The sequence below is a fragment of the Gossypium hirsutum genome, chromosome D02, assembly GCF_007990345.1.
Source record: "Gossypium hirsutum isolate 1008001.06 chromosome D02, Gossypium_hirsutum_v2.1, whole genome shotgun sequence".
Lineage (NCBI taxonomy): Eukaryota > Viridiplantae > Streptophyta > Magnoliopsida > Malvales > Malvaceae > Gossypium > Gossypium hirsutum.
The window spans coordinates 4345234-4365198 of NC_053438.1; the positions used below are offsets into that span (position 1 = coordinate 4345234).

The following is a 19965-nucleotide window of genomic DNA, read 5'->3' on the forward strand; positions in this document are numbered from 1 at the left end:
TTTATCTTAGCCGCCTGCAAGGTTTTTGGCTTCGTCACTATAAGAGACTAAATCACAAGAAAATGAGCAAATCCTGAAGGGGCAGGTAGGGGACTGTCAGTCTGTCACCCAATTTGAGTTTTCATATAAATAATGATATTATAAATTAATATATAGTAAAATTCTATTTTAGTCCTTTAAAATAAAAGCAGTTCTATTTAATCCCTTTAAATATGATAAATTACATTTTAACCTTTCAAAAATTTATAATTTAATTTAGATACAAGGGAAGGAGGTTCTATTGGTTGAGCTCATCCACCACACTAAACATTAATTATTGGCAAAAAGAAACTGTTACAAACTTACAATGCATGATGGAGAAAACATAGAAATGTACGAAAAGAAAATCCCAGTCCTTTGGCATTATTTCTCAATATCAAGAGTACTTAATTTTTTAGTGATTATGTTGAGATTTCCAATAAAGTTCCCTTCTTTTTTCCAAGAAATCCACAATTCTAGTGTAATCGGGGACATTGTCTTTGATCACAGGGTGTTCGCTGAAATGCCTGACCCAGGCATGCAGGCGTGGGAAGCTATCGGCTTTAATGAACTTTACTCCCCCCACCACCTCTTCCATGGGTGCCAACATATGAATAACCATTCCAAAAACAAGGTCAGCTACGCCAATTTGGTCGCCGCCAAAGAACTTTTTATCTCCAAGACCATGTTCCTCAATCGTCCTCAGAATTTCGTAGTTGTCCTCGATTGCCTTCTGCTGTTCTTCGCCATGTTTAGCAAAGAATTCCCACATTGGTTGAGTCTGCAAACTTATATTAATAAGGTTAGGATCAAACATTACTGGTCTGCAAGTGGTTTGAGACTAGATCCCTAGATTGGGGGGGGAGGGGTGAAATTGGTTTTAAAATGGATTAATTCGAGTTTAAATTTTTTTTTTATCATTTTGGATTACTTAATTTAGGTCATTTTGGGTTCGATTTTTTTATGGTCTAGCTCGTTTTTAAGTTTGGATTGGGCAAATTTTGATCAGTCAATCCTGGATTTGGCTTCACTCTATTACTTTTAATCTATTAATATCCAATGCATGTCTAATGATCATTCACTAATTAATATTCACATTTAATAGATGGTCCTACACATTTGAATGGTGATGATAATTATATTGGATATTATTAATGGAAGAAAAAGTAATGGAGTAGATCTTGACCCGTTAATTCTAACCCAAACTCAAAAAATCAACCCAATTATATTGAATCCGAACAAAAAATTACTTATATCTAAAATGATTTGGAATGATCTAAATCTAAAATGACCTGATCAAGTATTTCGAATTGACTTGAACACGAGATGACTTAAGTTGAAAAAAAAAACTAGTAAAATGGAAATATCCGAACCCAAACTAACCCAAACATCACAAACTCGAAACTAATTTAAACTTGAAATGACTCGGGCCCAAAACAACCCAAAGTTTTAAAAACTAAATTGAAATTATCGATCGAGCTAGACACAATTACTATTGCGAAGTGGGTTTGAATTTAAAGATAAGGAGAGGTTATAAGTAAAAATACATGAGTTTGAAATATTGACTTGTGATGATCAAATCAGACAAATTAATTGAATTCAACTTCCAGACTCCAATCAGATTTGACAAGAGAACAAATTTGGGAAGAAAAAGTAGATTAAAAAAATGAGGAAGCATATGACAAATGTTGAACAAAATCAAGATAACACATACCTTTTCCTGAATGAATTTGGCCCAAAATCTAGCTACGGATCTCTCGTAAGCATCTTTTGGCAACAAAGGATTATGTGGCCACACTTCATCTATATATTCCAAAATAACCAATGACTCTGCAATTGGCTTTCCTCCATGAACGAGCACTGGGATCTTTTTATGAACTGGGTTGTACTGCAACAACAGATCACTCTTATTATAAGGCAAATCTTCTTCAATGTATTCATATTCCACACCTTTTAGCTTTAATGCCCAAATGACCCTTCTACTAAAAGGACTTGCCCAAAACCCAAAGAGCTTCACTTCATCCATGGTGTAGTGTTTTGGTCTCTGTTTTGTGAAGTAAACTAGTGGCCATTATATAATTGTTTTAGGTGGGGGGATTTGGACTGTTCTTGGTCAGCCTAAATACAATCGTCATGGATGATGTATCGCAATTACTAATACTATGGCTTGCTGCAAATCATATTTTGCCAAATTCTCCAGTTAAATTGTGCATATATACCGGTTTTTTTTAATTGGTCAAATAGTTCGTTTTTTTAAGATTTAGGGAAATAGATTAATTTTGGAGAGAGTGTATGAAAGTGTATCCAGCTGGACTAGCTTTTGCTGACACATCAAGAAAATGTGCCAAGTTAGAAGTTTTTTCTGAAATTTCCAAAGGAAGCCCGTCCAGCTTCCTGCCAACTGTGCATCTGGCGCCCTTTTCATTCTCTCTCTCCAAAATCAGTCTAATTTTTTAAATCTTCAAAAAATGATCTATTTGACCAATTTAAAAAACAACTGTATATATCACTAATTTAGCCAAATTCTTCACTTTTCTTGATTGTAATAATAATTTTTAAGTCCATATAATTACATTTTTGTGATTATAATTTATACCATGAATTTATTAAAAACTCTTAATTTTTATAAAATGGTCAATATTATTTTGAGAATATTTTTATTTGGCTTAATTGAAAATGAGGTCCTTAAACTATGTCCTATGTTTGAGTTAAGTACTTAAATTTTTTTTTGGCCGAATTAGATACCTGAACTTTATTTGGTAATCGAAATTGGCCCCTTTTTTTACATTTGTTAAAAAAAATCATTCCAACCAATCAAAAAGTGTCATGTCACTATCTCATTAAAATATAAATAAATAAAAATGTTATATTAATATTAAATAAAAAAGATTACCTCCCAACTAAAAATATTTAAAAAAGATCATGGCATCAACCAAAAAATATTTAAAAAAGATGTATATAAAAACAAATAGAAATTGTATATATTAATAGACCTTGATCATCAAGCAAAAACGTCAACCTTCCAACTAAAAATCAACAGCACTTTTACTTTTATATATATGGTCCCCTCTTCCTTTACTTGTTTGAGAAAATATTCCAAGAGCCGCCATAAAATATTCAGTAAAATGGAGTGGGAGTGGGAGTGGGAGTGGGGTTGAGGTAAAATATTCATTAAGCTCATTTAAAATATAAAACAAACCCATAAACACCTCTAGTGAGAGGGTGGGATTGCGGGAGAGAGAAGGAAAGAGGTGGTGATGGCGGAAGGGAGGGGAGAGAGACATGGCAGAGAGGAGAGGGATGGAGTTGGGGTATGATTTATTTTATTTTGATGATGACGTGACGCTCTTTGATTGGCTCTAGCCGTTTTTTTTAATGAAGTGTAATGGTAAGGGTTAATTACGGTTACAGAAATAAAATTTAAGTACCCAATTTGACAAAAAAAATTAAGTACCTAACTCAAATAAAGGGCATAGTTTAAGGACCTCATGTTAATTAAGCCTTTTTTATGTTTTTATATAAAAACTAGAAAATACATTTACATAATGAGATTCGAACTCAAAACATCATGAATTTTGTTCTCTCAACTTTACCATCTCAATTAAAAAACATATTTAAATATTTATTTCAAATTTTAAATCTAGTTTAAATAATTGGTATTGAATTTCTTGAGCAAGAAGAGCAAGGGCGAAACTACGAGTCTAACAGGGGCCTCGGCCCCCTAAAATGAAAACTTTTCTATTTAAGTTTTTTAAAATTTTTAAAATTTTAAATTAGTAAAGGTAAAATTATACTTTGACCCCCTAAAAATATAAAAATTTGACTTAATCCTTTAAAAAACATAAAGATATAGACTATTAAAATGATGAAATTACATTTTGGCTATCGTAAAAATTACAATTATAATTTGCCTCCTCTACCTAAAAAATGGGCAAATTAGTCATTATATAGTCGATCAAAGAGCAAACTAATATTTTCATTAAAAAATTTATTCATTTTTATTGTTAAATACTGACGTGGTTGAATGAGTAACTAAACAGTGACAGTTGGTGTGCGATGTGTACCTTATGTTGACATAGAAAGACTAATTTAAGTTCAATGAATAAATTTTTAATAGAAGAAATAGACAATTTTTTTTAATAAGCAACTAAACAGTAATAGGTCATTACTTAATAATAGAGATGGATAGAATCTTTAATAGAAAGACTAGTTTGCTCTTTGATCTCATTATAGGTTCTTATCATATTTACTATTTTTTATACAATGCCTAGACCTACCTATATCTCCTCCCCAATCAATAAATATGAGGATAATTCGTTTCAACCCACTCGAACCCACGTACTATTATATTGCCAATAATATCGATAATTAAACTAAAACTTGATATTTTTTTGATTCTTATGACAATCACCCAAATTTTAATTTTTTTTTATCTCTTGGATTTTTCAAAAATCATTGAATGCTATCATGTTATACACCAAACAAAACATTAATTATTGGCAAAAAAAAATTTATTGTTACAAACATACAATGCATAAAAAAAAGAAGTAAAAATGCTACAAGAAAAAGAACACTCAATCCTTTTGCATTATTTCCCAATTTTTAGTTCTTAAACGATCAAAAGTACCTTCTTTCTTTCTTTTTTCTAGCTATTCTGTTGAGAATTCCTATAAAATTCTCTTCTTATCTTCATGAAATCAACAACTTTAGGGTAATCAGGGACATTGTCTTTGATCACAGGGTGTTCGCTGAAATGCTTGACCCAAGCATGCAGGCGTGGGAAGCTATCGGCTTTAATAAACTTATATCCCACCACCTCTTCCATAGCCGCCAACATATGAATAACCATTCCAAAAACAAGATCAGCTATGCCAATTTGGTCGCCACCAAAGAACTTTTTATCTCCAAGACCATGTTCCTCAATCGTCCTCAGAATTTCATAGTTGTTCTCGATTGCCTTCTGCTGTTCTTCGCCGAATTTGCGAAAGAATTCCCACATTGGTTGAGTCTGCAAACTTAAGGTTAGGATCAAACATTACTGGCCTAGAAGTGGTTTGAGACTAGATCCCCAGATTGGAGGGGTGAAATTGGTTTTGAAATGGATTAATTTGAATTTTAAATTTTTTTATCATTTTGGATTACTTGCTTTGGTCATTTTGGGTTCGATTTTTTTATGGTCTAGCTCATTTTTAAGTTTGGATTGGGCAAGTTTTGATCAGTCAATCCTGGAGTTGGCTTCACTCCGTTACTTTTTAATCTATTTATATCCAACGCATATCTAATGATCATTCACTAATTAATATTCACATTTAATAGATGGTCCTACACATTTGAATGGTGATAATAATTGTATTGGATATTAGTAATGGGAGAAAAAGTAAAAGAGTAGATCTTAACTCGTTAATTCTAACCCAAACTCAAATAATCAACCCAATTATATTGAATCTGAACAAAAAATGACTTATATCCAAAATGATTTGGAATGATCTAAATCTAAAATGACCTGATCAAGTACCTCGAATTGACTTGAACTCGAGATGACTCAAGCAGAAAAAAAAAAGCCAACTAGTAAATTGGAAATATCCGAACCGAAAATAACCCAAACATCACAAACTCAAAATTGATTTAAACTTGAAATGACTTTGGCCCAAAACAACCCAAAGTTTTAAAAATTAAATTGGAATTATCAATTGAGCGAGTCTTAGCTCAATCGACACAATTACTATTACAATAACTAGAAAAAAAGTAAGTTTGAGTTTAAAGATAAGGAGAGGTTATAAGTAAAAATACATGAGTTTGAAATATTGACTTATGATGATCAAATCAGACAAATTAATTGAATTCAACTTCCAGACTCCAATCAGATTTGACAAGAGAACAAATTTGGGAAGAAAAAGTAGATTAAAAAAATGAGGAAGCATATGACAAATGTTGAACAAAATCAAGATAACACATACCTTTTCCTGAATGAATTTGGCCCAAAATCTAGCTACGGATCTCTCGTAAGCATCTTTTGGCAACAAAGGATTATGTGGCCACACTTCATCTATATATTCCAAAATAACCAATGACTCTGCAATTGGCTTTCCTCCATGAACGAGCACTGGGATCTTTTTATGAACTGGGTTGTACTGCAACAACAGATCACTCTTATTATATAAGGCAAATCTTCTTCAATGTATTCATATTCCACACCTTTTAGCTTTAATGCCCAAATGACCCTTCTACTAAAAGGACTTGGCCAAAACCCAAAGAGCTTCACTTCATCCATGGTGTAGTGTCTTGGACTTTGTTTTGTGAAGTAAACTAGGGGACATTATATAATTGTTTTAGGTGGGGGGATTTGGACTGTTCTTGGTCAGCCTGTCTTGGTCTTTGTTTTGTGAAGTAAACTAGTGGCCATTATATAATTGTTTTAGGTGGGGGGATTTGGAATGTTCTTGGTCAGCCTAAATACAATCGTCATGGATGATGTATCGCAATTACTAATACTATGGCTTGCTGCAAATCATATTTTGCTAAATTCTCCAGTTAAATTGGGCATATATGCCGGGTTTGTTTTTTAATTGGTTAAATAGGTCATTTTTTTCAAGATTTAAGGAAATAGGTTAATTTTGGAGAGAGCGTATAAAGTGTGTCCAGCTGGACGAGCTTTTGCTGACACATAAGGAAAACGTGCCGAGTTAGAAACGTTTTCTGAAAATTCCAAAGAAAGCTCATCCAGCTTCTTGCCAACTGTGCAGCTGGCGCGCTTTTCATACTCTCTCTCCAAAATCGGTCTAGTTCCTTAAATCTTCAAAAAAATGACCTATTTGACCAATTAAAAAAACAACAGTATATATGACTAATTTAGCCAAATTCTTCACTTTTCTTGACTGTAATAATAATTTTTAAGTCCATACAATTACATTGTTGTGATTATAATTTATACCATGAATTTATTAAAAACTCTTAATTTTCATAAAATGGTCAATGTTATTTTGAGAATATTTTTGTTTGGCTTAATTGAAAATGAGGTCCTTAAACTATGTCCTTTGTTTGAGTGAAGTACTTAAATTTTTTTTGGCCGAATTAGATACCTGAACTTTATTTCGTAATCGAAATTGGCCCCTTTTTTTACATTAGTTAAAAAAAATCATTCCAACCAATCAAAAAGTGTCATGTCACTATCTCATTAAAATATAAATAAATAAAAATGTTATATTAATATTAAATAAAAAAGATTACCTCCCAACTAAAAATATATAAAAGGATCATGGCATCATCCAAAAAATATTTAAAAAAGATGTAAATAAAAACAAACAGAAATTGTATATATTAATAGATCTTGATCATCAAGCAAAAACGTCAACCTTCCAACTAAAATCAACAGCACTTTTACTTTTATATATATGGCCCCCTCTTCCTTTACTTGTTTGAGAAAATATTCCAAGAGCCGCCATAAAATATTCAGTAAAATGGAGTGGGAGTGGGAGTGGGGTTGAGGTAAAATATTCACTAAGCTCATTTCAAATATAAAACAAACCCATAAACATTTTATACACCAAACACCCAAATTTTTTCTGATATTAATTAAACTAAAACTCGATATTTTTCTGATTCACCTAAATTTTAATTTTTTTTATCTCTTGGATTTTTTCAAAAATCATTGAATGCTATCATTTTATACACCAAACAAAACATTAATTATTGGCAAAAAAAAATATTGTTACAAACATACAATGCATAAAAAAAAGAAGTAAAAATGCTGCAAGAAAAAGAACACTCAAGCCTTTTGCATTATTTCCCAATTTTTAGTTCTTAAACGATCAAAAGTACCTTCTTTCTTTCTTTTTTCTCGCTATTCTGTTGAGAATTCCTATAAAATTCTCTTCTTATCTTCAAGAAATCAACAACTTTAGTGTAATCAGGGACATTGTCTTTGATCACAGGGTGTTCGCTGAAATGCTTGACCCAAGCATGCAGGCGTGGGAAGCTATCGGCTTTAATGAACTTATATCCCACCACCTCTTCCATAGGCGCCAACATATGAATAACCATTCCAAAAACAAGATCAGCTATGCCAATTTGGTCACCCCCAAAGAATTTTTTGTCTCGTAGACCATGTTCTTCTATTTTTCTCAGAATTTCAGAGTAGCTCTCAATTGCCTTTTGTTGTTCTTCACCGAATTTTTGAAAGAATCCCCACATTGGTCCAGTCTGCAAGCATAATATTAACAGGTCATTTTTAAGTTCAAAGTGGGCAAGCTTAGATTTGCTAAATCTAACCCAAACCCGAAAATTATTCTAAATAACCAAATTCTGAAACATAAACGAGTTGACTTTTAAATGATCTAAACTCAAAATGATCCGAACAAGTATCTCAAAATAACATGAATCGAAAATGTCTCAAGCCCAAACTCCATCCAAAGTTGAAATGACACAAGTAAAAAAAAAAATCTCGAAAACACATACATTTTCATCAATGAATTTGGCCCAAAACATGGCTTCAGATTTCTCATAAGCATCTTTTGGCAACAAAGGATTATGTGGCCACACTTCATCTATATATTCCAAAATAACCAATGATTCTGCAATTGGCTTTCCGCCATGAACCAGCACCGGAATCTTCTTATGAACTGGGTTGTACTGCAACAGCAACTCACTCTTATTAAAGGGTAGATCTTCCTCAATGTATTCATAATCTACACCTTTTAGCTTCAGAGCCCAAATGACCCTTCGACTATAAGGACTTGGCCAAAATCCAAAGAGCTTCAATTCATCCATGGTGTGTGATGTTTGGTTTCTGTTCTGAATTAGATTAAAGGTGGCATTATATTGTTGTTTTTGGGTGGCGGATTTTGACTGTTCTTGGTCAGTCTAAATGCAATGTTCCAATTTTTGCAAAGCGATTGTCAACGAATAAAGTACAAACTGTCTTTGTTTGAAATTTGACCCAATTATTTGCGTCATGGATGATGCATCTCAATCACCATGCTTCCTGCAATTTCTCTATTATAGTTAAACCTCTTTATGGGATCTATTTCTACAACTGTTCAAGTTTGAAAGTCCACTCCAAATGTTAAAGGGATTAGAGGAAAGTACGAGTTTTTAAAATAGACTAAAGTAAAGAAAATTAGATTCATTTAAAATATTAGTTAAACTTAAACTTTAACATTCGATGTCTGAGTTGGGTCAGACTCATTTTATACTTTTGTAATATATTTTTATTTTATTTTATATATTATGTAATTTATATCACGTGAAATTAAATATAAAAAATAAAATATTATGTAATCATTAAAAGCATATTAATTTGTCCAAATTTATAATTTTAATGAAAGAAATACTAGTTAAAATATTAAATTAGAATAATATTTAATTTTTTTAAAGATAAATATGAGCAACTCAAAATAGACTTGAATTAGTCATTTACATATATATAAATTGGTCACCAACTCAATTGAGAAATGATGGGCAAATTGTGCTTCTTACTATTATTATGTATGTCTGTTTATGATTTATGTTTAGAGTTCGTGACTGCCTCTTCTAACAATGTTGCTTTATGATTTATGTTTGGAATTCATGGCTGTCCCTTCTAACAATGTTGTCTTCAAAATTCGTACCTACGTTCTCCTTTTAGGAGTATAAAATACTTTACCATTAGACCCAATCATTTATTAATGGGATAAATGGGTTTTAGCTCGCCTTAACTTAACCAAAATTTTTACTTCCTATCTTAACCTTGTTCTGAATTCGATCTTGTTTAAATTTTTATTGCTGAAACCTAAAGCATAAAACAAAAATTCTTTTTTACTCGAGCTGCTTTAAAATATTAAATAAATTTTTTTATATTACCTTAAGTTTTATAAGGTTAAAATATATATTATAAAATCTCATAAAAATTAAAATATTTAGTTAAAATCATATACAAATATTAAAATGTTATGTTTAAAGTTTGATGAATGTGTTTTAATTATCTTCTACGTCATATATGAGCTGTTAACACTTAACCTTTAAGTTGATAGAATGATCTCAAACTACATTTAACACTCAAATTGTGTATGTGATAAAATAGGTGATATTTGAATTAGATCAAATCGAAAACCAATCGAAGTATCGATTAAGAAGAAACCAATTGGAATTAGTACAATAAATCGGTAGCTTGAGTAATTCAAATTCTAAAAACCTTAAATAAAGTACATAAATGTTCAAATCCTCTCAAATTCTTAAACCCTTAGATTTTGTTTTATTTATTTGTATGGGGAACATTTAACACTTCCATGGGAGAAAATGCAATCAATATTCCAAACCCTAACTCGATTTTGATGCCAGCAACATTTCTCTCCAACGTTTCAACAACGCAAGCATCTTATCAGTATCGGGTAAGTTGTCTTTGATTACAGGGACTGATTTTAAATTTTGAATCCACGAATTCAATCGAGGGAACTTGTGTGGTTCAAAGATTTTAGGCCCTGCAAAGACTTCGACAACCCTGAGCCAGTGAGCAACCGAGCAAAATGCAATGTCCACCATGTTTATCTCGTCTCCGCCGAAGAATTTTTTCCCTCTGATCAACGCGTGCTCTTCAAGGACTTCCAGCATTTCAAAGTACTCCTTCGCTGCCTCCTGCTGTTCTTCGCCATCGGTTCGATAAAGCTTTGCGATTAAATGACTCTGTTTTAAACAAAGATATGGGTTCTCCAGTCAAAAGTTATGTACGATAAAAAAATTACAAACAACATGGTGCTAAAATCTTAATTTGAACTAACTTAAAATATGCTACAAGTCCTTATACTCTTTATACATTTAAAATTTAGTCCTTAAGAAATTTAATCCCACTTCCTTTTTAAATTTAAAAATGTAAATCAAATCTTGAACACAATTATTTGGGTAAATTACACCAGTAATCACCCTATGCTTTTTTTCTTTTTTAGTTAAAAGTGACAAGAGAACAAATTTGGGAAGAAAAAGTAGATTAAAAAAAATGAGGAGGCATATGACAAATATTGAACAAAATCAGGCTAACACATACCTTTTCCTCAATGAATTTGGCCCAAAATCTAGCTACGGATCTCTCGTAAGCATCTTTTGGCAACAAAGGATTATGTGGCCACACTTCATCTATATATTCCAAAATAACCAATGACTCTGCAATTGGCTTTCCTCCATGAACGAGCACTGGGATCTTTTTATGAACTGGGTTGTACTGCAACAACAGATCACTCTTATTATAAGGCAGATCTTCTTCAATGTATTCATATTCCACACCTTTTAGCTTTAATGCCCAAATGACCCTTCTACTAAAAGGACTTGCCCAAAACCCAAAGAGCTTCACTTCATCCATGGTGTAGTGTTTTGGTCTCTGTTTTGTGAAGTAAACTACGGGCCATTATATAATTGTTTTGGGTGGGGGGATTTGGACTGTTCTTGGTCAGCCTAAATACAATCGTCATGGATGATGTATCGCAATTACTAATACTATGGCTTGCTGCAAATTATATTTTGCCAGATTCTCCAGTTAAATTATGCATATATGCCGGTTTTTTTTTTAATTAGTTAAATAGGTCGTTTTTTTCAAGATTTAAGGAAATAGGTTAATTTTGATGAGATTGTATGAAAGTGCTTGATGAGATTGTATGAAAGTGCGTCCAGTTGTACGTGCTTTTGCTGACACGTCAGAAAAACGTGCCAGTTAAAAGGTTTTCTAAAAATTCCAAAGAAAGCTCGTCCAGCTTCCTGGCAACTGTGCAGCTGGACACGTATTTCATACTCTCTCTCCAAAATCGGTCGAGTTTCTTAAATCTTCAAAAAAATAACCTATTTGACTAATTAAAAAAAAGGGGTATATATGACTAATTTAACCAAATTCTTCACTTTTCTTGACTGTAATAATAATTTTTAAGTCCATACAATTACATTTTTGTGGTTATAATTTGTACCATCAATTTATTAAAAACTCTTAATTTTTATAAAATGGTCAATATTATTTTGAGGATATTTTTGTTTGGCTTAATTGAAAATGAGGTCCTTAAACTATGTCCTTTGTTGGAGTTAAGTACTTAAAACTTTTTTTGACCGAATTAGATACCTAAACTTTATATATTTTTGAGGATATTTTTGTTTGGTTTCTGTTCTGAATTAGATTAAAGGTGGCATTATATCGTTGTTTTTGGGTGGCGGATTTTGACTGCTCTTGGTCAGTCTAAATGCAATGTTCCAATTTTTGCAAAGAGATTGTCAACGAATAAAGTACAAACTGTCTTTGTTTGAAATTTGACCCAATTATTTGCGTCATGGATGATGTATCTCAATCACCATGCTTCCTGCAATTTCTCTATTATAGTTAAACCTCTTTATAGGATCTATTTCTACAACGGTCCAAGTTTGAAAGTCCACTCGAAATATTGAAAGGATTAGATAAAAGTACGGGTTTTTAAAATAGGCTAAGGTAAAGAAAATAAGATTCATTTAAAATATTGGTTAAATTTGAATTTTAACTTTCGATGTCTGAGTTGGGTCAGACTCGTTTTATACTTTTGTAATATGTTTTTATTTTATTTTTATATATTATGTAATTTATATCACATGAAACTAAATATAAACCAATAAAATATTGTGCTTCTTACTATTATTATGTATGTCTGTTTTATGGTTCATATTCAGATTTCATGGATGCCTCTTCCAACAATGTTGCTTTATGATTTATGTTTAGAATTCATGGCTGTCCCTTCTAACAATATGATCTTCAAGATTCAAACTTGGGTTCTCCTTTTGAGAGTATAATATACTTTACCATTAAACCCAATCACTTATTGATAGGATAAATAGGTTTTAACTCGCCTTAACTTAACCAAAATTTTTACTTCCTATCTTAACCTTGTTCTGAATTCGATCTTGTTTAAATTTTTATTGCACAAACCTAATGCCTAAAAGAAAAATTCTTTTTTACTCGAGCTGCTTTGAAATATTAAATAATTTTTTTATATTAGCTTAATTTTTATAAGGTTAAAATATATATATATATTATAAAATCTCATAAAATTAAAATATTTAGGTAAAATTATACACAAATATTAAAATGTTATGTTTAAAGTTTGATGAATGTGTTTTAAATATCTTCTATGTCATATATGAGGTGTTAACACTTAACCTTCAAGTTGATAGAATGATCTCAAACTACATTTAACACTCAAATTGTATGTGATAAAATCGGTGATATTTGAATTAGATCAAATCGAAAATCAATTGAGGTATCGATGAAGAGGAAACCAATTGGAATTGGTTCAATAAATTGGTAGCTTGAGTAATTCAAATTCTAAAAACCTTAAATAAAGAACAAAAATGTTCAAATCCTCTCAAATTCTTAAAACCTTAGATTTTGTTTTATTTATTTGCATGGGGAACATTTAACACTTCCATGGGAGAAAATGCAATCAATATTCCAAACCCTAACTCGATTTTGATGCCAGCAATATTTCTCTCCGACGTTTCAACAACACAAGCATCTTATCAGTATCGGGTAAGTTATCTTTGATTACAGGGACTGATTTGAAATTTTGAATCCACGAATTCAATCGAGGGAACTTGTGTGGTTCAAAGATTTTAAGCCCTGCAAAGTCTTCGATAACCCCGAGCCAGTGAGCAACCGAGCAAAATGCAATGTCCACCATGTTTATCTCGTCTCCGCCGAAGAATTTTTTCCCTCCGATCAGCGCGTGCTCTTCAAGGACTTCCAGCATTTCAAAGCACTCCTTCGCTACCGCCTGCTGTTCTTCACCGTCGGTTCGAAAAAGCTTTGAGATTAAAGGACTCTGTTTTAAACAAAGATGGGTTTTCCAGTCAAAAGTTATGTACGATAAAAAAAATTACAAACAACACGGTGCTAAAATCTTAATTTGAACTAACTTAAAATATGCTACAAGTCCTTATACTCTTTATACATTTAAAAATTAGTCCTCAAGAAATTTAATCCCACTACCTTTTTAAACTTAAAAATGTAAATCAAATCTTGAACACAATTATTTGGGTAAATTACACCAGTAATCACCCTATGCTTTTTTTTTCTTTTTTAGTTAAAAGTTACAAAATGGTCACCCAATTAATAGTAAATTTCTTTTTGCCCATCCAACTATGAAAAGTTATAAAATAATCACTCAATTATTCAATTTTGTCTTTTTTGGTCAACCAACTCTCTTGGATTTTTAGGTGTTTCCACTTTTATGTTAGTCAACTGGTGACCAAAACAAACAAAATTAAATAGTTGGATGACCATTTTATAACTTTTTATAGACAGGAATCCAAAAGAGAGAAAAATAAATCATAGTTGGGTGAACTCTAGTGTTGTTTACCTAATTTTGTTTGTTATCAAGTTCATGACATCATTTTTTTGTTACATGACTATCAAGTGAGTAATGTTTTTTATTTCAAAATATCAAATCAATAAATTTAACAAAAAAAAAATTAAAGGCGTTAGCAGTTGAACGTTAATTTTGAAATAAAAAACGTAAAATAATTAAATTTTTAAAAATAAAAATAAATCAACTAAATTCCAAATATATGAAAAGTAAAAAGACTTAGAACGTATTTTAGCTTTTCAGCTATCATAAAATATTTAATATTGAATTACAACACACTCACTCCATTATAGACCTATTCATGTGTCAACCCAACTCAACCCGTTTTTAAGTTTATAATAAAATATATAATACTACTCTAATGTAAACATTAAATTAATGTTAAGATGACTATATGAAAATTTTTAATGAATAAAATATATAAAAATATTAAATATTAAAATAATATAATACAAATATTTTTAAAAAAATTTAAAAAATAATATGGACGGGTCTAAAATGGGCTTGGGTTAATCTTTTACAAATTATGAATAGGCTCAAGCAACATTTTAAGCCCATTTTGGGTAGAACCGAAGTTGAACAAATATAAAATATGTTAATATTATATTTAGACCCAGTCCAAACTCAACCCGGCTTGACCATGAACACCTCTATTCCGTTAAGATGCCTACTTCATAAGTGGAATGACCGTATCTTTATCTTTTTATATTTTTATATAAAGTATATAAAAGGCAATTTAGATGTACTAATGTAAAATTTTCTTCAAATGGTGTTTTCATCTTCTTATGTTATTATTAATTAAATATAATTTAGATCTATTAAAAAATTCACATCAAGACATTACTAATAATATTATAAAAGTATAAAATTAAATTATGTCAAAATTAAAATAGAATGACTAGATCCGAAATTTCAACATAATAAAGGGACACAAATATAAATAAACCGCTCTCTTACCATATAGGTATAGATTAATAAATATAAAAATCAATAAATGGGAAATCGTCTTATGCATCAAATAAATAAGGTTTAGCTGCAAAATCGATGCTTAAACTATATCAATTTTCTCATTTAGGTACCTAAATTTTTTCAAAAATATACTTCAACTATTAATTTCATTACATTTTACCCAAATATTGTACGATGTCAAAAAAACATGGTACTGTGTTTTTTGGTAAAATAAGATAAAATTAACAGCTTAAATATCATTTTTGACAAAAAAAAACCCCTTAGACACCTAAGTGAGAAATACGATATAGTTTGAGGGTTATTTTTGTATTTAAACCAAAAAAAAAGATTTTACCTTGTCATCAGCAAATTTGATCCAAAACAGAGCAACGGCTCTCTCATGGGGATCAGCCGGCAGCAAGGGATTTTGCGGCCGAATTTCATCGATATATCGAAGGATGACGGTGGATTCGCAGATGGGTTTGTCGTCGTGAAGGAGTACCGGGATCTTCTTATGAATTGGATTATATTGAAGAAGCAAAGGACTCTTGTTGGAGAGATCTTCTTCGATGTATTCGTAAGCTATGCCTTTGAGTTTCAGAGCCCAAATTACTCTGTAACAGTACGGACTAAGCCAAGCTCCGAACAGTTTCACGACCGCCATGGTTGGGAGATTAGTCGATTTTCTGGTAGATTCTGAGAGCGGTGAGTGTAAATTTATAATAGGATTAGCAGCCAAAGCTTTCAGTAAGGTAAAGATGGAAGTGTTAATACAAGGAATTAAAGAAAGTATATAGAAATAATTTTATATAATAATACAAGGTAATGTCATGCATGATGCAATATAAAGTAATTTAAGATGGATGCCACTTGTCTCACCCCCAATATGTTACGTAGAGTTGAAAGATAAAATTCGAAGTTAAAATTAAATATAAACATTTTAAATATAATATTGACCATCGTTGAAGAATTTATTAGCTTTGAATTTCATATGATAGCTTGATAGTTAAAAGTGTTCATCACCCCAAGTGTGGGGTAGAGTTCGAGTCGCGTTTGTTGTTTGGGTTTTACTTTATTATTATAATTCACAAAAAATAAAAAGGAATCTATATTAGTGTTACATGGGCTAATGCGATATCTTAATAGTGTTGTGTAAAGCTGTTTATTTTACCAAAAGAAAAATAGGAAAGGCAAAGGGTAGTTAGTATTAGTACATTTTGAGAAAGGACTAAATTTTGAAATTAATTAAATTAAATATATAATTAAAAATTATATTGCAATAGGTATGAGGTTTTGGTAGATGTGATCTGGGTTCAAGCCACGCTGATTGTGTTGCTGTTAGGACTTTTCTCTTCTCTTATAATTCACCAAAAAAAGATCATTTATCTTTGATGTTCTAGGAAACGTGTCATCATGTCGAGAGAGCATTTGACTATAAAATTATACCGTGCTGATGTGTTGACATGTAATAAGTGAAAAATATTTTAGAATTGTTTTAGAACTAACTGCTACTTAAATTATTCGAAAATTCTATTTTATTATATATTATATGTGTATGTAATAAGTGGATGTAATCATACCCTTCCACCATCATATTTTAATAACAGTCAATTAATTCCAAGGTCCTCAAATTAATTATTAATTAAGTCCTCAATCATTTTTTCTGAATTAAAATTTCAAAAGCGGTTGAAATTTTATAAATTAGTCCCTGAACTTTAATTAATGATTTTCTTGATTAAATTACTTAACCATTCTTTAATATATTTTCTTACTAACTTCATAAACCTTTCTATTCATGATTCCACTAACTCAATTTACGGAATTGAATTTTAAAATTATAATTTTTTGACAATTTTTAAAATCGGGTCATTACAAGTTAATTAAAAGAATAAATAATATTTTGGGCATATGAAAGATATTTATTGGGCTAAAAAATTATATCAGTTAGTTTAAAGACAAGATAACACATATAATAGACTTAGTAAATGAAAAGGCCCGATATAGGAGGGAGGGGTGGCAAACTAGTATGGACCCATTGAAATTTTTTTATTTTGATTTTGATAATTTATTTAAATAAACTGATCGAAATTATTGGACTAACAAAGCAGTGACTTGATCAGTTCAAATTTTGAAAGCCTTCGATAAAGAACACAAGTTTCCAAACCCTAATTCGATTTTGATGTCAACATCATCTCTCTACCACGCTTCAAGAAAGTAGACATCTTATCAGCATCAGGCAAGTTGTCTTTGATTATAGGACTTGATTTGAAATTTTGGATCCACGAGCTCACTCGAGGGAACTTGTGTGGCTTAAAGATTTCAAGCCCTAGTACGTCTTCGAGAATCCCAAGCCAGTGAGCAACAAAGGAAAATGCAATGTCCACCATGTTTATCTCGTCTCCGCCGAAGAACTTTTTCACTCCTATCAGCGCATGTTCTTCCATGACTTCCAACATTTCCAACCACTCCTTCACTGCCGCCTGTTGTTCTTCGCCATTGCCTCGATAAAGCTTTGACATTAAAAGACCCTGTTTTAAACAGAGATATGGGATTTCTAGTATCAGCCATCAAAAGTTATGTACGATAAAAGATTTTCAAAGATTTCAACTAGGTTAAAATATGCTACAAATCCTTGTACCCTTTGTATGTTTAAAATTTAGTCCTCCTATTTTTGTTTTAAGAAATTTAATCCCATTACTTTTAAATTTAAAAAGGGTTAAATCACTTCACGGGGTTTGAACCTAGCAACTACTCCCACATTAGGGCATGAACTTTTTTTTGGGTTCAAATTAGTCCTTAAACTTGACAATGATTCTCACGGTATGGCCTGATAAAAGCTACTTATCACTTAATAAAGAATATATTTAATTAACTCAATTTTAATTAATTTATTTTAATATTATGTTTTCCTATAAAAACCTTATGTTTAAAATTTTAATTACGGTTTAGAATAAGGTAAAATGTTTAAAATTAAGAATAAAATGTAAAATATAATTTTTTATAATTCAAAATTTATATTTATCAAACAATATAATTATATTCCGTAATTAATTTTAAGTAATGTATCAAACAAAATTTTATAACTTAAATTTGGTACTTAAATTTTCAATACTTAATTTTTCAACCCTTATTTTTTCTGCACTTAATCTTTTAGTTTATCAAAGAACACCTTAGCCCCTATGTTTTCTTGAAAACCCTTATATCCAAGCCCCAACATAGGAACAATTCCCTAGCCCAAGCACTAACATGAGAACAATTACCACGTTTATGGACTAACTTGGACAAAAAAAAGTTCAAGTCCCAATGTGAGAACAATTACCTAATTCAAGCCTTAACATGTGATCCAATGTGAGAATTGTTACCAAGTTCAGCCTCAAATAATGATTTAACCCATTTAAAAATATAAATATAACTGTAAACATGAATTTTTTTGGTTAAATTAAAGTTCATAACTCATTTTTTTTGTTATATGACTACCAAATGAATAACTATTTTTTTTATTTCAAAATATCACACAAAAAATTTAATAAAAAAATTAACATTGTTAACAATTGAGTTCGGGTTTAGAGTAAAAAATTACCAATTTTATATGTCAATGACATGAAAAAAATTACTGAAATATCATTAAATAATTGGAAATAGACAATGGATGATGTGGTGGGAAGGGTCCATAAAATAGTTTCTCCCAATACAACACTTAATAAATAATTTTGGCTATAAATATAGATAAATAAATATAAATATAAAAAATCAATAAACAGGAAAATCGTCATATGGATCAAATAAATAAATAAAAGGTTTAATTGCAAAATTAGTGTCTAAACTATATCAATTTTCTCATTTTAAGTACCCAAAATTTTTGGTAAAAATATACTTAAACTATTAATTTTGTTACATTTTACCTAAAAAGTGCACGATGGCGATAAAACATGCTACTGTATTTTTGGCAAAATAAGACAAAATTAACCATTTAAAAATCATTTTGCAAAGAAGAGAAAACAAACATAACTCTTAGACACCTAAATGATAAATACGATATAGTTGGAGGGTTAATGTTGTATTTAATCCAAAAAAGAAAAGAACAGATTTTACCTTGTCATCTGCAAATTTGATCCAAAACAGAGCAACAGCTCTGTCATAGGGATCAGCCGGCAGCAAAGGATTCTGCGGCCAAATTTCATCGATATATTGAAGGATAACGGTGGATTCACAGATCGGTTTTCCACCATGAACGAGCACCGGGACTTGCTTATGAATTGGATTATATTGAAGAAGCGAAGGACTCTTGTTGCGGACATCTTCTTCAATATATTCGTACAGTATGCCTTTGAGTTTTAGAGCCCAAATTACTCTGTGACCGTACGGACTAAACCAAGTTCCGAGCAATTTCACGACCGCCATGGTTGGGAGGTTAGTTCAGAGATTCTGAGAGCGCTGAGTGCAAATTTATAATAGGATTACTGGTCAAAGATTTGTCTAAGATTACTGGTCAAAGATTTCATGACATAATTCTAAATTTCATGATATAAAAAAGAGAAATTGACAAAAATTGTAGGCCCTAAAAGTTGGAATCTGTCACTAAGACTTTTATACGAAGATGAAGTATTATAAAAGATTTTATATAATAATATAAGGTAATGTCATGCATGATGCAATATAAGGT

General features: G+C 30.9%; 5 protein-coding genes and 1 pseudogene across 6 annotated transcripts; all 6 read right to left on the minus strand.

The window, feature by feature from the left end:
• Positions 1 to 213: 213 nt before the first annotated feature.
• On the minus strand, positions 214 to 2078 carry LOC107927652 (probable glutathione S-transferase). The gene is made up of 2 exons (XM_016858762.2): positions 1733 to 2078; positions 214 to 799 (listed from the first exon to the last, which is right to left on the minus strand). Exons 1-2 carry the CDS (start codon positions 2042 to 2044, stop codon positions 434 to 436), a joined length of 678 nt encoding a protein of 225 aa, XP_016714251.1. The 5' UTR covers positions 2045 to 2078; the 3' UTR covers positions 214 to 433.
• Positions 2079 to 4496: 2418 nt separating this feature from the next.
• On the minus strand, positions 4497 to 6376 carry LOC107927801 (probable glutathione S-transferase; annotated as a pseudogene). The gene is made up of 2 exons (XR_005910056.1): positions 5976 to 6376; positions 4497 to 5026 (listed from the first exon to the last, which is right to left on the minus strand). The product of XR_005910056.1 is annotated as a probable glutathione S-transferase (transcript).
• A 1345-nt stretch (positions 6377 to 7721) lies between these two features.
• Positions 7722 to 8818, minus strand: LOC107927800 (probable glutathione S-transferase). The gene is made up of 2 exons (XM_016858915.2): positions 8473 to 8818; positions 7722 to 8217 (listed from the first exon to the last, which is right to left on the minus strand). Exons 1-2 carry the CDS (start codon positions 8782 to 8784, stop codon positions 7819 to 7821), a joined length of 711 nt encoding a protein of 236 aa, XP_016714404.1. The 5' UTR covers positions 8785 to 8818; the 3' UTR covers positions 7722 to 7818.
• Positions 8819 to 10094: 1276 nt separating this feature from the next.
• Positions 10095 to 11371, minus strand: LOC107927802 (probable glutathione S-transferase). The gene is made up of 2 exons (XM_016858916.2): positions 11033 to 11371; positions 10095 to 10674 (listed from the first exon to the last, which is right to left on the minus strand). Exons 1-2 carry the CDS (start codon positions 11342 to 11344, stop codon positions 10312 to 10314), a joined length of 675 nt encoding a protein of 224 aa, XP_016714405.1. The 5' UTR covers positions 11345 to 11371; the 3' UTR covers positions 10095 to 10311.
• A 1989-nt stretch (positions 11372 to 13360) lies between these two features.
• LOC107927662 (probable glutathione S-transferase) lies at positions 13361 to 16108 on the minus strand. The gene is made up of 2 exons (XM_016858772.2): positions 15658 to 16108; positions 13361 to 13811 (listed from the first exon to the last, which is right to left on the minus strand). The coding sequence occupies exons 1-2, from the start codon at positions 15964 to 15966 to the stop codon at positions 13449 to 13451; spliced, it is 672 nt and encodes a 223-aa protein (XP_016714261.1). The 5' UTR covers positions 15967 to 16108; the 3' UTR covers positions 13361 to 13448.
• A 1221-nt stretch (positions 16109 to 17329) lies between these two features.
• LOC107927646 (probable glutathione S-transferase) lies at positions 17330 to 19739 on the minus strand. Its single transcript, XM_016858754.2, has 2 exons — positions 19395 to 19739; positions 17330 to 17830 (listed from the first exon to the last, which is right to left on the minus strand). Exons 1-2 carry the CDS (start codon positions 19701 to 19703, stop codon positions 17468 to 17470), a joined length of 672 nt encoding a protein of 223 aa, XP_016714243.1. The 5' UTR covers positions 19704 to 19739; the 3' UTR covers positions 17330 to 17467.
• Positions 19740 to 19965: the final 226 nt, after the last annotated feature.